Source organism: Theobroma cacao, chromosome 5 (assembly GCF_000208745.1).
Source record: "Theobroma cacao cultivar B97-61/B2 chromosome 5, Criollo_cocoa_genome_V2, whole genome shotgun sequence".
NCBI lineage: Eukaryota > Viridiplantae > Streptophyta > Magnoliopsida > Malvales > Malvaceae > Theobroma > Theobroma cacao.
In genome coordinates, this window is record NC_030854.1 from 35,155,022 (window position 1) to 35,172,987 (window position 17,966).

Genomic DNA, 17,966 nt, shown 5'->3' on the forward strand with positions numbered 1-17,966 from the left:
TCTAAGTCATTCATTATTAACGATTTAAACTTAAACTTTAAAATATCACGTAACGAAAAATTATTGAACGAATGATATTGGGACTCGAAAACTATGACATTTGCCGGATTCTTCAACCTTCCAATTTTTTATTTCTTTTTTTGATGGGCTCATTGGTTGTTATGATCAAAGATTTCAAGCTTTGACAAAAGAAATTCGAGTTTGACAAGAAAATTCCGAAATTCTTGACCATGTTATGTTTGTAGGATTATTACTATATCAACTTACTTTATATCTTTTTTCTTCTGTCCTATTAAATCATTCTCTTTTTGAGAAACAGTCCCATAAATCATTGACTCATTAAAAATTGTACAAAGTTTGAGAAGTTTTACTTTTCATTTCTTCAAAAATAGTTTTTGAAATTCCATGACAATTAACTTTTAAAACAAATCAAGCTTGTTAGCCCACCTTACCTAGCCTTTCACGTATGTAAACCCACTTATACTTCGGCCCATGAAACGAGAATTGAATGGTACCTTTTGCTGTTCTCGTTTTCTCTGTTGCTTTTGGGATAGACATATTGGGCTTCCATCATTCTCATTACTCATTTAGATTTAGGCCATACCAAACTGCTTACAATACCATGGTTTATCGTTTATAGATCCTATTCTTGGTCCCTCAGTTGGTCGAAAGCTCCCTCTCAAGGTTACTATTAGTTACACTCTGACTGCTCTGACCTGGAAGAAGCATACATTTTCATAGAACCTTTCCTACCTACCAGCCTCTATCCAAGATTCCAACTCTGCAAAAGGGTAAAGAAACTACTACACAAGAATCTATTCCAGAGTCTACTGCTCACAAAACTTGCTCGCTAATATGCTACTTCCTCACCACCCATCATCCATTCCCGACTCATTGTGGAGGTCAAGATTTAATCTTCATCACCTCAGCACCCAGCTTCACAGGCTATCCATTCCCTACACAGCAACATTCAATGATAGGCCAACCACATTGTTCAAAACAAATCAACATTCCTTCTCTACATTACCCTCCAAGAATCACCATCCTCTCCTTTTAACTACAAAATGTACACCCCAAAGTTTGGCACTTCCTGTTGTTTCCCATGATGAAGGGGAAAATAGTGTAGAAACAGTGAAGAATCAGCTACCACAAGAACCACAGAAACAATACAAGGAGAAGAGCTTCTGGGGTGCTGTTAGTTTGATTATTGGTACTGCAGTGGGGCCTGGAATGCTGGGTTTGCCAGCTGCAACAATAAAATCAGGTCCACTTCCGTCAACCATTGCCATTCTTCTTTCTTGGGTTTATGTTATTTCCTCCATCATTCTTGTTGCAGAGCTTAGTTTTGCCGCAATGGAAGAAGATGGACTTGCAGAGGTGAGCTTTACTGGCCTTGCAACAAAGGCATTAGGAGGTCATTTTGGTGCGTTTGTTGCAGTCATTTATGCCTCCCTGAGTTTTTCTTTGTTAGTGGCTTGTGTTTCAGGCATTGGTTCAATAGTGTGTCAATGGTTTCCCTGGATGAATTTGGTATTGGCTCATGCTCTGTTTCCTCTTGCTGTTGGAACTGTTATCATGTTCTTTCCATTTAAGGCCATTGATTTTACAAACAGGCTTTTATGCTTCCTCATGCTTTTCTCCATAACTGCGTTAGTGGCCATTGGTTTATCCGTGGCCAGAGCAAATGTGTTACGCTCCTTTGCTCATGCCTCATGGAGTTTGTCATCTATTTTGCCAGCGATACCTGTCACTGTACTCACATTAGGGTTCCATGTCATCACTCCTTTTATTTGCAAGATTGCTGGAAATTCTGTATCCGAGACTCGAAAAGCAGTACTGATTGGAGGGGCTGTTCCATTGATTATGGTTCTCTCATGGAATTTGATTGTTTTAGGGCTTGCTGGAACTACCTCAGTTACCTCACCAAAAGACCCTATATCCCTATTACTTTCTGTGAATCCTTCTGCTTTATCTGCAGTTCAAGGCTTTGCTTTCTCTGCTTTAGCAACTAGCCTGATAGGATATGCTGTAAGCTTTCCAAAGCAACTTCTTGATACCTTGGAGTTAATTTTAGCGAAAACAAGTTTAGAAAAGCAAAACTGTTATCAGTCTCAGTTGGTCTCTACGGGTGATGGCTCTGGGAGAGTTGGTTTTGTGATTTATTCGGGTCAGGAGGATTGCGGAAAAATTGGGAAAGTTTCATTTGGCTCAAACAGTATTGCTGCCTCAGAAGATGAACTACTGTTAAGAATGACTGAGCTTAAATCATTTGAAATGTTTGTAATGCCACTAGTTCTCACTGCTCCAGTTCTCATAGCTTCCTTCTTCCGCTCAACCTTTTCCAGAGCCCTTGATTTTGCTGGGGTTTATGCAAACTGCTTCCTGTTTGGCATCCTTCCTCCAGCAATGGCATACATACAGCAATCAAAGAAGAAGCTAAGGTATTGCATACATACAGCAATCTACTGCATATGTCTTACAGAATAAAGATTACTGTCTCTACTGCGTTTTCCCCATTTCTTGATTTATATCTTCAATTTGGCAGGTTGTCTATCCTCCCGGGAGGAGATGCCACACTTGCACTACTGTTCAGCATTGCTGTCATTTTGGGGATTTGGCATTAGATGGCCAGCAGGTAGATCTAATAGAGAAAAGAATAGTGTGTTCCCAGACTGACACTAAAGGTATCTTCTATGTCTTCTATATAGTCTAGATATATTCATCAGTTGAAAAGAGTTCTATTGTATGCCTTTCAGCCAGCAATACTTTCTTATCAAACTACAGACAATGAGTAGGAATCATATAACTAACGCTTGTTTATATGAAACATGGAATGCCTCAGAGGGCATAAATCATCTGACTTCAATTCCTGATCTTCTTTATAGATACTTCAGCAATCTCTTTAACTGAAGAGGCACAACTGCTAAAATGAAGTAGATGAGATCCTTCTGGACTAAGATTTTCATCCAAGGAATCAATTGATACAGCATTCTCAGGCTCCATGTTGGCACTGAATTCGCAGCATGCTTTCTGCAATCTGTATTATTTGGAAAATGTTACCGAGCGAGAGAGAGAACCTTGGAGAACACGATTCTGCAGGCAATGATATTTTAATATATAGGTGCCCCTCACTGGATCCGTCAGCTGATGATCACCTACTGAGATGTTTGAAAGATTTAGAACTTGGTGTAGGAGGCTGAACCCCTTTGAGCTCTAATGTAATAAGTTCAGTCTTTTGTTGTTCTTGTTCAGATCTATATATCTTATCATGTTTTTGTTTGTATCCACTACGGGATGCATACAGTTTCTATCATGTTGTCAAATATCTCACATGAAAGAATATACCTCTCTGTCCTTTTTACTTGCAGCCAGTATGCATTTAATTATCCAAAACGTTTAAGACACGAGGACCAACACTATGTGCAGACTCCTCAGTCCATGGGATGGTTGAATGAAGTTTTTCTGTAAGGAGAACGCAAATTGACAATTTAACACTTTATCATCTGCAAGCAAGGACGTATAGCAACTCTACAAACTTAAACATTGAGAGAATTTCAGAATCTAACTCAGAAGCTTTTGTGTAATAATCTTTCAATGGTTTGAGCAACATTCACATCCAACATTTTGTTTGGTGCCACTGTACCAATAGCTACATGCGTAATCTGTCTATATCAACTTTAGATCCTACACTCATCTTTACAGCCACTTAAAATGTCAGACCAAACTAGAGCCCGGAACTTTGATGGCATTCCTCTCATCCATCAACCTCCTCAAGCTCTCAGCATCTCTAAACCTTCCAGCACCAGCAAGGATATTTGACATAAGAACATAGTCACCTCCATTTCCCCTCTCAATCTCCATTATCTTTGTTGTCACCCTTTCACCCACCTCAACATTACCATAGAAGCTACAGGCACCCAAAAGTATTCTCCAAACCACGTCACTCGCTATCTCGCAAGGAATCTCTAGAGCAATCCTTTCTGCTTCTTCCAACCTCCCCGCCCTCCCTAACATGTCAACTAAGCACCCATAGTGCTTAACGTCAGGCAAGATTTGACACTCATTAACCATCTTTTCGAAAAACTTGAGGCCCTCCTCAACCAGACCTCCGTGACTACAAGCATTCAAAACACTCAAGAAAGTAACCCTATTTGGCTTCCAACCTACTTGCTCCATCCTTTGAAAACTCTCAACAGCTTCTTTCCCCATCCCATGCAATGCAAAACCAGAAATCAACGATGTCCAGGAAACCAAATTTTTCATATCAGCCGAAATCTCTTCAAAAAACCTCAACGCACTCATCATGCACCCACATTTTGCATACGTATCAATAAATGAATTCATGATACGAATATCAGACACATGAAACCCTCTCTTCTTTCCATAACCATGAATCAACCGACACATCCTGATATCACCAATATTCCAAACAGCAGGTAAAATAGCCAAGACCGTTATGTAAGAAGGTTCAACCACATCATCCACAACCATCCTTCGAAACAAACCTAAAGCGTTCCTATACTGGTTCATCCTTGTGTACCCATCAATTATCCCACTCCACGAAACAATATCCCTATCCGGCATCTTTTCAAACAAAAAACGAGCAAACTCAATATCCCCTTGCTTGGCCAAGCCAGTGATCATCACATTCCAAGTAACACGATTCTTCTCAGGCATTTCATCAAACACTTTTTTACACTCAACCAAACCTCCACTTTCTACATACATATTAACCAACCCAGTCTGCACATAGGGATGGGACTCAAAACCCATTTTTATTTCAACCCCATGAAACTGTTTGCCTAGAACTACGTCATTCAAATTAGCACAAGCTTTGATAAGGAATGCATATGTAAAGCTATCAAATTTCAAGTAAAGGTAGCAACTTTGGACTTGTTGGTAAAGAAAGATGGCATCTTTGGGATTTTCACTAAAAGAATAGCATCTAAGTAAAGCGTTGAAGAGTCTAAGAGAGTGGGAAATCGAGGCTGTTGTGAGTAACTGAGAGTGGACTTGTTTTGGGACTCTTTGTTTTGTTGGGTTTTTGTTTAAGAATGAGAAAAGGAAGTATTTTTGATAGTTTTGTTTGTGTTGAGGTGAAAGGGAAAGCTGGGATTCGGTTGGGGAGGAAGAGGGAAATGAATGAAGGAACCGTAGAGAAAATTTAATTTTGGAGGGAAAGGGAGGTTCGGTTAACTTCAACATAGTTTAGGGAGACAAACCAGGGAAAATATTTTGGTTGAAATTCTGTTGTATTCTCATTTGTGGTGCATGATTTCGCGTCAAGTCCTCTTAAAGACACCCAAATTGTTAGAATTTCAGACTTTATTCTTAGAGTTGACTTTGAAAAGAGGAGTAGAGTTTCCTTTAAATAAGAGAGTAAAGAGTTTTTATGGGATTCACTTTGAGAAGGAAAAACAACAATAAAAGAAAAAGAAGAAATTCATAGGACCCTGGATTGAAAGGATTCACTTGCATTTTGGACCGCTGAGAGTCTAATAAATTTACCACGCATAACAACAGGAAATTCCAACAAGGTGAAATTTCCAGCCATTGTTTATAACAATAAATATGAGTACAACCTCAAGAGTCAGGCTAAAGCTTTTGTTTTTCTCTTTACTGCCAAAAAAGTGTAAAATGCCTTCCTTTTCCGTTGTCTTTTCATTTCTTCCAAATAATAAATTTGATATAGGAAACAATATTTATCAGAATGGGAAAACTACCGTCTTGTTTTTGCTCGGGACGGTTTAGCCCCCCAAAGCACCAAAATGGAAAAATGGGAGAACTACGATGGAGCATTGAGACTTCATAACTCAAAGCAATCAGGAGCAACAAGCCTAAAGGTAAGCTGTTTTGCATCATTCTCCTTGATCAATCACCACCATGCTTGTACCTAGATTCATGATGGACGATAGATAATTGTAAGGGCAATTCAACAGCCAGACCAACATTAGTGCTTCTAATGATGAAGGATAAACGCCTTACACAGAGATTCTGCACCTTTAAACCCTCTAGGAGTAAGTAGCAAGACCATGTTGTGCTCTATTCTCCATTATCACTGAAGATATGCCATTAAAATGTAGTGGCGTAAAAATCATTTCATAAACTCTTGCACACATTTGTACCCACTGCTGCTTTGGGATATGGAGGTAGACCACCTTGCTTAACAATATAAGAAGGCATAATCACCAATGTCGTAATCATGCAGTAGATATAAGGAGCTTCCTCCTGTCACCATGTATCAATTTAATTTGTTTTCGCAGTGGCAGGATTTCGACCAAACTGGATGATTATTGGTTTGCCTTTGAACACATACCCATTAACAAGGTTCTGCCAGGAAGGAATACAATTGAACAGCAAATTAGCTTATCCATTTGTTATTGTTAGTACAAAGTAAACAAGTAATTTCAAGCTGGTTTGGCTAGCTAGGACAACTGATACTCAATGCTTTCAAATTACTCCTAGAATGCATCCCTTGGTTGACTTTAATAATCTTTAGAGACTAGCGCAGGCCATGAGGCAATGTTTACAAGATATACGAACCGCATAAACTCACTTGTGCCAGGAAAACAAGAAACCTGAGAGAAACATACCAAAGCATGGTGGGCAAGTTCAACTGCTGGAAATGTCACAAAAGCTTGGCCCCTCATCCTTCCCTCCTGAATTCAAAATATTATTTTCAGTTTCACAATTAGGTAACTGCAGCACTTTGACCTGCATGTATGTTACATATTCTGAACAACAAGACTCATTTTTTCCATTATTACAAAAACATATTCTTCCAGTGTCAGTAATTTCCAACAAAAATTCAAGCAATAAAGTTTGAGATAAAACTTAAATAAGCCAAGAATAAAGCTACAGAGAGCTCAATCTAGAAGTAAAGTAACCTGCATTAGCTTCACATTAAGACCGGATTTCGCTGCATCAATGCTTCCAAATAATGATCCTACATCGCAGCAAGACTTAATCAGTCAAAATGTTTTCGCTCATAGGAATAAGGAACAAAGTAAGGTTCCAAGGACCTAAAAAAGAGCAGTTTTTTCCTGCATATTTATGATGTTATCTCTTATCTTCTTTTGCCATTTTATTATGGGCATTGAGATGCTATCTGGCTACTATTCATGTAAAGCAAGAATAAAGGCATTTAGTCTCACCGAAGATGAAGTAGAAATCTTCAGGAACAACATCCTTTGCCAAGTTCTTTATATACAACACAGAAGCAGGATTCCCAGCTGCATAGTTCTGCACAACCCAAAGAGTTACAATTCAGTTTATGCTTTGTCAGATGCATATGATTCATGCTAATTGTCATAATTAATTGGTACAAGCTAGCCATGATCCTAAAAGCAAGTAAAGGATTAAATTATAGTGGTTCTTAAACAGCCAGGAAAAAGAAAAGCTTTCATACCTGCATAGATGAGTAAATGGAAACTAGGTCAATTGCAATTGTATTAATATACTATCCGAAAGCATCTACCGAGATAAGTTCCGATACCTTAAACATTGGAAGTGATAATATTTCTTCTGGAGGCAACTTTCCCTTTTCCAACTCATCTGCAGTAGCAAAGCATTTAGCATCTGAATCCTCCTCATTAGGTTCCTCCGAAATCCGTTTGTAGTCATCATCATCATCTTTCTGTTCATTAGGAATGTGTTTAGGAGCAATTTTGATCTGTGAAAACACCAAGAAGAGTGTCAAAATTTAGACAGAGTAAAGCTCATCCTAAAACATGTTCCTTAAATCATAATATGACCTGTAATACAGGGTTCTTCTTTTTTATGAATGGGATTTCTTTTGGGATCAAGGTGGCAGGTTTCACTCCAACAGCCTCATGAGCCACACTTTTATCAATTGCAGGGCCTACAATAGCTTCCCGCCTGGCACGCTTACGTGCAGATTTTGCCGTACCCTTGTCATTGACCTCCTACAAACATGTTAGTCAAGGAACAATCAACAACTACTAGAATCATATATAGGGTTAAATTTGACCAGAGTGCTTCTTTCAAGGTACATAATTTTAGTTAATTTAATCTGAAATGGGGTTAATGATTTTCAGCACATTAGAAGCAGTATCCTACCTCATCCGAAGACTCCATTTCTGATTCACTAGAAGATGCATCTGCAAAATGAGGCTCTGTAGGTGTGGAAGCAGGAAGTGGGGGTGGGGGCGGTGGCTGTGGCGCAGGTACTGAAGGTGGCAGAGGCGGTGTGGGCAAAGCCATACGAAATGGAGCTGGAATATTCATTTTATTCATTAGGTGCAACACCTGAAATTGAAAGACTATTATTGTAAAGGATATATCCCCAACAACAGTTAATTAAATAAAATCAAGAAAAATCATAATTAGAAGAACCTACGAAGAAACATTAATAAGCATTGAAGTAGCTTTAAAGAAAACCTGTGTATAGAAGCGAGGAACAGCAATAAGAGCATTAACGATATTGGTCAAAATATTTCCATCTGGTGGAGGGTATGCATATCTGCAAAACATGTATAAGCTTTTGTTCATATCTGATGTGATTATATTTAGAAAGAAAGCAGGGCACCCTGACTGACACTATAAAATCATTACTGTATAAAACATTGTGCATTGGTCAGAGAAAGCAAACTTTATACCATATGTGCATAATGCCCGACACTATATTAGCAACTTCAAATTTAAAGGGCTGAGAAAAAAAAGAAAAAGGAAACTTGAAAAAGATAAGGAAAGACTCACTCAAGGTGAGGAGGAAATGGATAGTCTACTCCAAGTCTAGGAGCAATTGGTTCACTAGTAGGTACTGATCTTAATCTTGAACCTTGATTCAGGTCTCTAGCCAAGCTAGCATCTTTCACCATTGATGCAGATTGTGGAAAATCCTTTCCAGGCTGAACTCCGGTTTGCTGAGGTTTATTATCCTCAGTTGTCTTACTAGCTCTCTCCACTGATAAGACTTTACCAAGAAACCTCAGGCTAAGCAACCACAGAAATAGGATAGTTAGATAACTATTTCTGACATTGTATCAACATTAATGAATTAAAACATATCTAATGGGCAGAACACAAAATGTAACAAATAATACAGGGTTACTATCTAATGCCAGTGAGAAAAATATCTCATATATTTGATCAAACCATGTGCTTAACAAGGGAGAATTATGAATGGGCATAAGCTCGAAATTTACCCATTTAACTGACGCTGAGCTTGAGAAGCCAATGCTTCATTTTTGAAATCCACAAATGCACAGTTTCTCAACCTATATAACAAAAGAAGGAAAATCTGATGTGTATGATAAAAACAAAGACCTGCAAGACCTTAGAAAGCTAATTGGAAACTGAATGAAATTAACAAGCTAATTTCAACTTTATTTACTTTCCACTAGAGCAAGGACGAACAGAGGATGCACCATAGTGAGAGAAAAGCCGCAAAAGGGTGTCATGAGGAATAGCCTCAGGAAGATGCCGAATCAAAAGGGTTGTTACAGATTCCAATTCATGAGGGTTTGATGTTGTTCCTTCTACACCTTGGTAACCAAAATGCTGCATTTGGGGATTGCTAAAAGGCTGTGAGGATGGAACAGCAGCCATTAAAGCATTCACAGCAATTTATTTCCTTTCCTATAAAAATAAAAATAATCCAAAGGTTACACTTTAAGAAAAAAAGAAAAAATCTTCGCAATGTAGATGACTAGAAGGAATGGTAACATACATATCTTGTAGAATTGAATTTTCATTTGTTTGTTATTATTTTGATGTGGGTATTATCAAAATTCTTGATATGATAAAAAATTACCAGTTTTATAATATTTTCAAAAAAATTGAAAACGAAAACATCATCAACATGGCAACATTAAACTATATAAAACTAATAAGAACTTAATCTTCTTACATTCAAATTCTTTTCTTGAAAAAAAAAAAAGACAACTTTTCAGAAACCCATATGCAATTTCATGTTTTTATACAATTTTTCGTTACATGTGAAAGTGAAAACGTACCTTTGAGTTTTGGGTATTGATTTGCTCTGCTTCCTCCTGCTGCTGCTAGACAATTCTTTCCCTGAAGAAATTTTGTTCTCGATGAAGTAACAAAGGGCGGGTTTAAAAGATTCGGGTTCATGGGTGGGCTTATAAGACCCAATACCTTGGGCTTGTTTCATAACAGTTGGGCTTCATGTTCTTGGGCTGTTTAGTTACGTCCCAGATACTAAGGCTTGTTTAGTGAACTTTCATTTTCCATATTAAGTCCACCATATATATATATATATAATATACATTAATCAAAGTGATTTAATATATTAAAAAGATTTTTATTTTCATAATTTATTATGTAATCTCATTTTAAAAATTTTGAAATTCCATATTTACAGTAAGATGAGAGGGTGAGTTTCAAAAGTAAAAACCACATTATTTTTCTAAATTATGAGTATTTTTTTTATTTTGGAAAATATGAGTCAACTTTTTAGAATTTGTAAATTATAGGTATTATGTCTATCACATGTCATGTCAATTAGATAAAACATATAAAGATAATGTCATTTTATCCGATTTCTTAAATTATTCAAAACACTTATAATGAAAAAGAACAAAATCATAAATCATATTACGAAAACATATTATTGATTGTAAGGCGGACATCATTGAACATGTAGAAAATTTAGGTCTCAAAAGTGTATCCTTAATACTTTGTTTAACTTTAAAAAATCTCTTTACTATCATAATTGGGTTTGGGATTGGATTTAACTATGTAATGAACTTGACATAATGCCCACATCTCCTTTGCGTATGCAAATTTATTTGTAGTCAATTCCCTGATGAGCATAAGATTGACCATTTATACCCCCCCCCCCCCCCCACCCCCCACTTCTCTTACAATTTTTTTTCGAGGAAAATATGATAACATTTGGACATTAGATCAAGAAGAAAACATAATATGGAGTTGCATCATTGTCTCTTATGTTTTTTAGATTTTGTTCTCTCATGACCATAGTTTAAACCCATACTTCATTAGGTGAAAGAAGGGAGATGCACAATTGAAACAAGTAGGTCTAGATTCAATACATCACATAAATTGCTATGAATTTGCTTGGGAAGATTTGGGAATATTCCCTTTCAGAGTATTTTCATAGTACAACTTGACAGGAACCAAGAAGCAATACCCCACTTCTCTTTTTTCCTTTCTAAAAGGAGAAGATAAGGAGAGACCCAGCTCGAAATACAATAAGCCACTGATTCTTAGGTTGATCTTTGGAGGCATTGGGATTGATGACTGTCATTGTCATTATCTTAACTCTCTGCATCATTAAAGAATCATTTGCCCCAATTACTCAACTAAAGCAACCGCTGGGTGTGGTGTGTATGGTGAGCTTAAAACACCAGCAATCATATCCTACTGCAATTATTTTGCTCAAAACCTTTTTTGTCAAATATGTTCAATTATTTCGAGGGATCAACACGAATCACAGCATTAAATTGAATCAAAATTCAGTCATAGTAAACATACGAAATCATATCTCACTCTTTCGATCAATCCTTTTTTAAAAAAAAAAAAGAGAGAAGAAACCCAACTTGCCAAGATGTCAAGCAGAATGGCTTAATTACATAAGCCAAGAATTAGTTGAGGTTTTATCCAGTCTGCTTTAAGGGTTTTTTCCTGGTCATCCAAAGAGTGTCAAAGGTGATTTCCTTGAAACTGTCCTAATTAATTATATCTTGCATAAGATCTTAATGAGTTTAGTAATTGTGATGCCTACAAGAAATCAATTTTCCTTTTTCAGGTCTTTCGGGTAGTAATCAAAGACAAAGACACATCTGTCACATAGCTTATTTATATGTTACTTTCCTCTACAGTTTGGTCTGTTAGTTAATTTGATGGTTAGGACAGTTTGGTTAGTGGAGAGGTTAGCCAAGAAAAGTCCACTGTAAACTCTCTCCACCAAACACATGAGAAAAAGTCAATTATCTTGACTTTGTATGCAGCCCAAACCCCCTATTTAATTAGTCATTCTAATTAAATGTGGGATTCATTAATCTTATCCTTACATGTGCGTGAATAAATGAATTGGCCTTCGCCCTATTCCTTTTCTCCTTTGTACTATATAATTGTATTCCCATCTGTCTTAATGGCAGCCAACTGTCTCAAACCATGAAACAGTGAGGGGGGAGAGTTTCTCCATAGGGGGCCTAGAGCTTCAAAATTCCAACTTTACAATAGTTTTCTTCATACCATACAGTAGCTTTTAACCCACTTGATTCTTAAGTCTTCCTCATTTTTAAACAAATTAAGGAGATTAATAAAGGTTTAAGATTTCCACTACAAGACCAAGATTCATTTCCAAAAAATGAAAAATAAAATATATTTTGTGGTTGTGGGTTCCCAATGATGTTATCCTTTTTCAAGTTGGATGATTTTATTATTGCTACTACCCCATGGCTAGATAGCAAGTTGGATGACATCATGGTATTCATATCTTGTGGCTCGATGAGACAGAAATAGCTGCCACTAGGTACACTTTACATCATCGAATAAGTGAGGAACAATCATGTTCTAATGAGTAATTACGAAGTTATCGTTGATTATTTTGTGTTCGAAAAACTTCAAATTAATATAATATCTAATGTATAAATGTGGAGTAATGTTTCTTTTGATTAATGAATAAACATATTATTATTTTTGTATCTATAATCATATGTTGTATCGGTTATTTAATTTTGAATTAAAGACAAATAATCATGTTATATTGAATGATTATGAAGTCATTAATTACTTTTTTTTTAGTATGAACTGCCAAATTCATACTAATAAATACCTAGAAATTTAACATTGGATAAATCAATAAATAACAATTTAATCATGCTCGTCCTGGCTACCCAAGGCCCCAGCATTCAAAATGGGGAGGAACTGATGTCCTGCTAAGTTCGAGGGGGTGTTCTCCTACATGGCATCCACATGGTAGTGCAACACTTGGACCAACAGCCTGTTCCCATGTGAGCAAAAAAGCTGATGAGGTGTAGCGCGTCACCAATCGTCAGCGATTGGTGGGGCTTCTTTGCTTTGCAGTTTCGTTTCGGCCCCCAAAAGTCAACAGATTTAAGTTACGAGGGTTAGGCTAACACTTTCTCAAGCCTTCTTTTGTGGGGTCCACACGTTATTCTTTGAATAAAATTTGTCCATTTTTTTAATCACAAAAGATAAAAAATTCTGTTTATTTTATTTTATTTTTGCGGATTTCATTCCGTATCCTGCGTTCCACAGTCTGAGTTTTGCTATTATAGTTTATCATCTTTGATTAATATAACAATTAATGATGAAGTGACAATATAAACCAAGAAAATGTGAACACCTTGCTAAATCTAATATGGAAAGCAATTAAGTAAGGCTACAGCTCAGCATCCCCCGCTTCAGAATGTCAAGAATGTGGCATGGACTTGGTTGGCCCCCACCTAACCTTCCAAACTACTAATACAACTCTTTGATTTGATGTAATCCCACCGGTAATTGTGTACTAATTATACTAATAACAAAGTAATACTATTATTTTGTTTCGCATCATCACTAAAAGTTAATCATGCTTTTCTCTTAAATTATTTCATTTTAAAATTATCGATACGTAAATAACACGTATATGTAAAGATTTAAACATATAAATAACAAATATATATTAATTATTTACGAGTTATACAGATTGAAAAAGTCACGTAATCGAAACTAATACAAATTTGATCTTCAACCTAAATTTTATCACTTTATCGCAACCCTTTTTTTTTAATTTTTTTTTCTGAGGTCGATAAGCTTACTCGTAGCTTAGTGGTTGAGATTTTGCGCAAAGAAGTTGTGTACAAATTCTATGCGAAATGCCAATAGGAAATAAATATTTTGTTTTGTTCCATAGTTTAGAGCTTGTTTTTTTCCATTTGTCGGCGCCGGGAAAGTTTAACTTTTTCAATCCAATTCTACGCGTTGGTTTATGTCATAAATTAGGAAGCATACGCGTGGCTTCACTCAAGTCGCGCATACGAAACATTTGGGTAGTCAAAAAAATGAAACATGTTTATGAAATCGTAGCATGTTCGAGAGAAATCGAATTGGAATTTGTTTCCTGATATATATATATATATATTACTTTTTTTAATTTATTTTTTTAGGTAAAAAATGTTCATTTTGTATATGGATATTAATTATATACATTTATACGTGAAATACATGTTATATTTTTATTTTTTAAATAAAAGTTAGATAATTAATACATGTTAATATTTTAATTGTTACTATTAATTTTTTTTCTTAAGAATTTTGGCAGTTGAAGGTTGAGATAAGACAAAAATAATAATGACTTTATCAACAAGGTTTGTTTGGAAATTTTTAATTTTTTTTTTGTGGCCAAGCATTTTTCTAGACTTGATTCATTACAGATGGGATTTTCATATGGAAATATCTTTAAAAAAGCCAAGCGAGACTCAAGAATGGATCATGTGCAACCAGTTAAAATAGCAGTATAACGTTGTCATTGTTGGACAATGACTACATAATTTGATTATATATATATATATCATATATAAAACTTTGGAATGTAATATATAAATATTAAAAAATGTGCATTTTTTGTCCAATGATATTTTCCAAATATTAGCCAAAATTAAAGGTCCCTCCCCCCTTGTTATTCAAGCATTTTATATTAAATCCAATACTCACGTGTCTTATGTTTAAATAAATATTGTATTCATGTACTTCAACGTGTGAATGTATTAATATGAAAGCATAAATTCATATTTATATTTAATATGTCATAAAAAGAAACGAATAGTTGTACAATAATAGAACCAGATTTTTTGTTTCTACGCGTAGGTGACCCCCCAAAAAGAAACGGCTGAGTAAATTCACAAAAGGAAAAACATCTATCCAAAAGATTGCAACAAAATATCTTTAAATTGGTAAGAAAATTTGAAGCTAAGACTGAGAGTAATTAATAATGTTAGAAGGGCAGCTAGATGTATCGTGTGGATTTCCATGAAATTTCATTGCCCTCTTTCTTTATCTTTTGACTTTTTCAGTGTCTATAGCACCCTAGATTCCCTCCAAATGGAGTGGTTTCCTTTGAATTAGCAAAGAATGATCACTTTTAATTGTTCCAAGGCCCCCCATCTTAAAGTTATTTTTGTGTATACCGAGTCATACAAGAATACACAAAGAATACATTGCATGTTCAACTTGTGAAGGTAGATGTGAAGTAGCCTACATATATAGCCAAAGCCACCTAAATCTGCTGCTGCAAAGGTTGACAAATTCGGATAAAACCATGAAAAGGCAGCAGCAGCGGCAGCGGCATTGGCATTTTGGTACTGGAAAAATCAACTTTGTTTTCAAAAGCTTTGAAGTAAGAGCTGTTATATAAAAGAAAAGAAAGAGGTTTTCTGGGGAATAAGAATTCTGCGAAGAGGCAATAGAATTTTTAGCTGGGGTTAGGTTTTAAACAGATAAAGGTCATATATTTTAATGTGAAAGAGTGCTGGAAACATGGGTCCCCCACTAGCTTAGAAACCTCCTTTTTACCATTTGTTTTTTTTTTTTTTATATTTTTTTAAAAATTCATATTTGTTTTCAAACAGGTAGATGTGGCAAAGAAAGGTACATGAATTACAAAAACAAATAAACTAGATAAGAAAACAAATTTCAATGAATTACCCAATCAGGCTTCCTTGGCAAGTGCCTTGCAGCCTACGGATCTCTTTCAATTAACATTTAGCTCTTCTACAAGCTCCTCTATTTAAGCTCCCTTTTTGCCCTTTGTTCTACTTTCTTAACGGCCTTCCCTTCATTTTTCTTCTGCAAAAGCCTGATATATTTCTCCCTCTCTTTCCCTATATCTATCTCTTCTTGCCTCTCTTTGCTTTCCATAGCAGTTGCTTTGTATTTCTTTCTCTGGGTTTGTTTGCGTTTGTATAGTTCTATAAAGGGTTTTAGTATTTAGAGGAGTTTCAATGGAAGAAGCTATCGTTGTTAACAAAGGAGAAGACCTCATCGATTTGCCGCCTGGTTTCCGGTTTCACCCTACGGATGAGGAGATCATAACTCATTATCTTACAGAGAAGGTAATGAACAGCAACTTCAGTGCAAGTGCTATTGGTGAAGTTGATTTGAACAAGTGTGAACCTTGGGATTTGCCTAGTAAGCTTTCTCTTGATTTTGTTTTTGACGCTCCTTTCAAGCTAGGCTAGCCTCAATTATATGACTTTTTTCTTTTCTTCGCTTGGATGTTTAGTTTTGTTGTAAGTAGTTTGCTGCTGTTATTTGCCTTGTATTTGTATCTAATCTTTGGATTTTTTTTTTGCTTAATTTTGCAGAGAAAGCTAAGATGGGAGAGAAAGAATGGTACTTCTTTTGCCAGAGAGATAGGAAGTATCCGACCGGGATGAGAACAAATCGAGCAACTGAAGCGGGATATTGGAAGGCAACTGGCAAGGATAAAGAGATTTACAAAGGAAAAGGTTGCCTTGTTGGGATGAAGAAGACCCTTGTATTCTACAAAGGGAGAGCTCCCAAAGGAGAGAAAAGCAATTGGGTCATGCATGAATATAGGCTTGAAGGCAAATTCTCTTACTATAATCTCCCCAAGGGTGCAAAGGTATGTAACTAAAGCTACACTTCAAAAGCTTTTTTCCATCTCCTTTTTTTGAGGTTTCTTTTTCTTTTTCTGTTTAAGAAACTATGGCTTTTTCAATTTCACTGATCCAAAAAAAAAAAATTAATTAAATTAAAAAGAGTTGTAGCCTTTTAATTTTATCGTCTTTTTACTGTTTTGTTGGTTGAGGGTTTCTTTTCATGGGGTCTCTTTCTTTGCTTTTGTGTAAATGAAGAATCTAGACTGATATGAAGGTCTTTGAATATGTTTCCATTTTTGTTGTGGTTGCAGGATGAATGGGTTGTTTGTAGGGTTTTCCACAAGAATATAGGGATCAAGAAACCAATTCCTGATCAGCTGTTAAGAATGAATTCTTTCGGAGATGATCTTATGGACTATGCGTCACTGCCACCTCTCATGGATCCTACTTACTCCAACAAAGCCGGCTCGAGCTTTACCGATGGTCAAAATGAATTCAAGGCCATCGACACGACCCCAATGCCAAGATCCTCAGAAGGAAACTATCCCGGCAGCTCCAACTTCCCCACAATGAATAATAATCAAAACTTTCTTCAGGCTCCCAATAACCATTATCATCAGACAGGAAGCTCTATGTTCAACCCTCAAATTCCAATCCAAAATCCTATTCTCTTCCATCAAGGCACCCCAAATTCTGCCTACTCGCACCAAGGGAGGACAAGCGGATCAGCTTCAAGCAATTACAGCACCGGCTTCGGAGGCAATGATCAGGCGATTCTAAGAGCATTGGCTGCCAATAACAGTGCTGACACACGTAAAGCTGACAGGCAGTGCAAGGTGGAGCAGTTTTCATCAAATCAGTCCATGGTCAGTCTCTCACAAGATACCGGCCTCAGCACTGAAATCAACAACACTGAGATTTCATCTGTGCTTTCCAAGAGGATGGAACTTGGGAGCAGCAAATCTTATGAAGATATAGAAGATTTGGGGTGTTTATGGGACTACTAAAGTTGAAGGAATATATACTGTTGATGCAGCAAGTTGGCTTGTTAATTTCCTAGGAATATATGATTTGAAACAGTGTTTCTCCACTAGGTAATTTAATTATTAGGTTGGAAAGTTTCTTGGATTCTGATGAAGAAAAGAAAAGTATACTTGTATAGGTAGATTAATGGTTGTCCAAATCTTTTTCAGATTATTACATTTTCATTAACAGATAACTGGGAAAGATTCCATGTACATGAATTCTTTCTTATGGTAGTGAATTTATTCTTATTTTTTTTCCAATCTTCCTCTAAGCATTAAACTCGCATTGATTCCATGTTCATATGTTCCAATCATATTCCTACTTAAACCCAAACATACATTTAAGGCTGTTTATTTTATTTGA

General features: G+C 36.2%; 4 protein-coding genes across 7 annotated transcripts; 2 read left to right on the top strand and 2 right to left on the bottom strand.

The window, feature by feature from the left end:
• On the top strand, positions 538-3,360 carry LOC18599952 (tyrosine-specific transport protein). Its single transcript, XM_018120626.1, has 3 exons — positions 538-2,441; positions 2,546-2,684; positions 2,886-3,360. Exons 1-2 carry the CDS (start codon positions 856-858, stop codon positions 2,622-2,624), a joined length of 1,665 nt encoding a protein of 554 aa, XP_017976115.1. The 5' UTR covers positions 538-855; the 3' UTR covers positions 2,625-2,684; positions 2,886-3,360.
• On the bottom strand, positions 3,519-5,286 carry LOC18599953 (pentatricopeptide repeat-containing protein At1g09220, mitochondrial). Its single transcript, XM_007030155.2, has one exon. It carries the CDS (start codon positions 5,203-5,205, stop codon positions 3,715-3,717), a length of 1,491 nt encoding a protein of 496 aa, XP_007030217.1. The 5' UTR covers positions 5,206-5,286; the 3' UTR covers positions 3,519-3,714.
• Positions 5,455-10,058, bottom strand: LOC18599954 (U11/U12 small nuclear ribonucleoprotein 65 kDa protein). Of its 4 annotated transcripts, none has more exons than XR_001928274.1 (13): positions 9,978-10,058; positions 9,356-9,600; positions 9,168-9,239; positions 8,719-8,955; positions 8,401-8,482; positions 8,080-8,268; positions 7,755-7,925; positions 7,496-7,672; positions 7,155-7,242; positions 6,888-6,946; positions 6,594-6,659; positions 6,001-6,330; positions 5,455-5,893 (listed from the first exon to the last, which is right to left on the bottom strand). XR_001928274.1 is itself a non-coding variant. In XM_007030158.2 (12 exons), exons 2-12 carry the CDS (start codon positions 9,568-9,570, stop codon positions 6,247-6,249), a joined length of 1,440 nt encoding a protein of 479 aa, XP_007030220.2. In that variant the 5' UTR covers positions 9,571-9,600; positions 9,978-10,058; the 3' UTR covers positions 5,455-6,246. The 4 variants fall into 4 exon arrangements, 2 of the variants coding, with proteins under 2 accessions (XP_007030220.2, XP_017977954.1); XR_001928273.1 differs by having other exon boundaries at positions 5,986-6,330; XM_007030158.2 differs by having other exon boundaries at positions 5,455-6,330.
• LOC18599955 (NAC domain-containing protein 92) lies at positions 15,755-17,863 on the top strand. The gene is made up of 3 exons (XM_007030162.2): positions 15,755-16,143; positions 16,320-16,600; positions 16,889-17,863. Exons 1-3 carry the CDS (start codon positions 15,957-15,959, stop codon positions 17,582-17,584), a joined length of 1,164 nt encoding a protein of 387 aa, XP_007030224.1. The 5' UTR covers positions 15,755-15,956; the 3' UTR covers positions 17,585-17,863.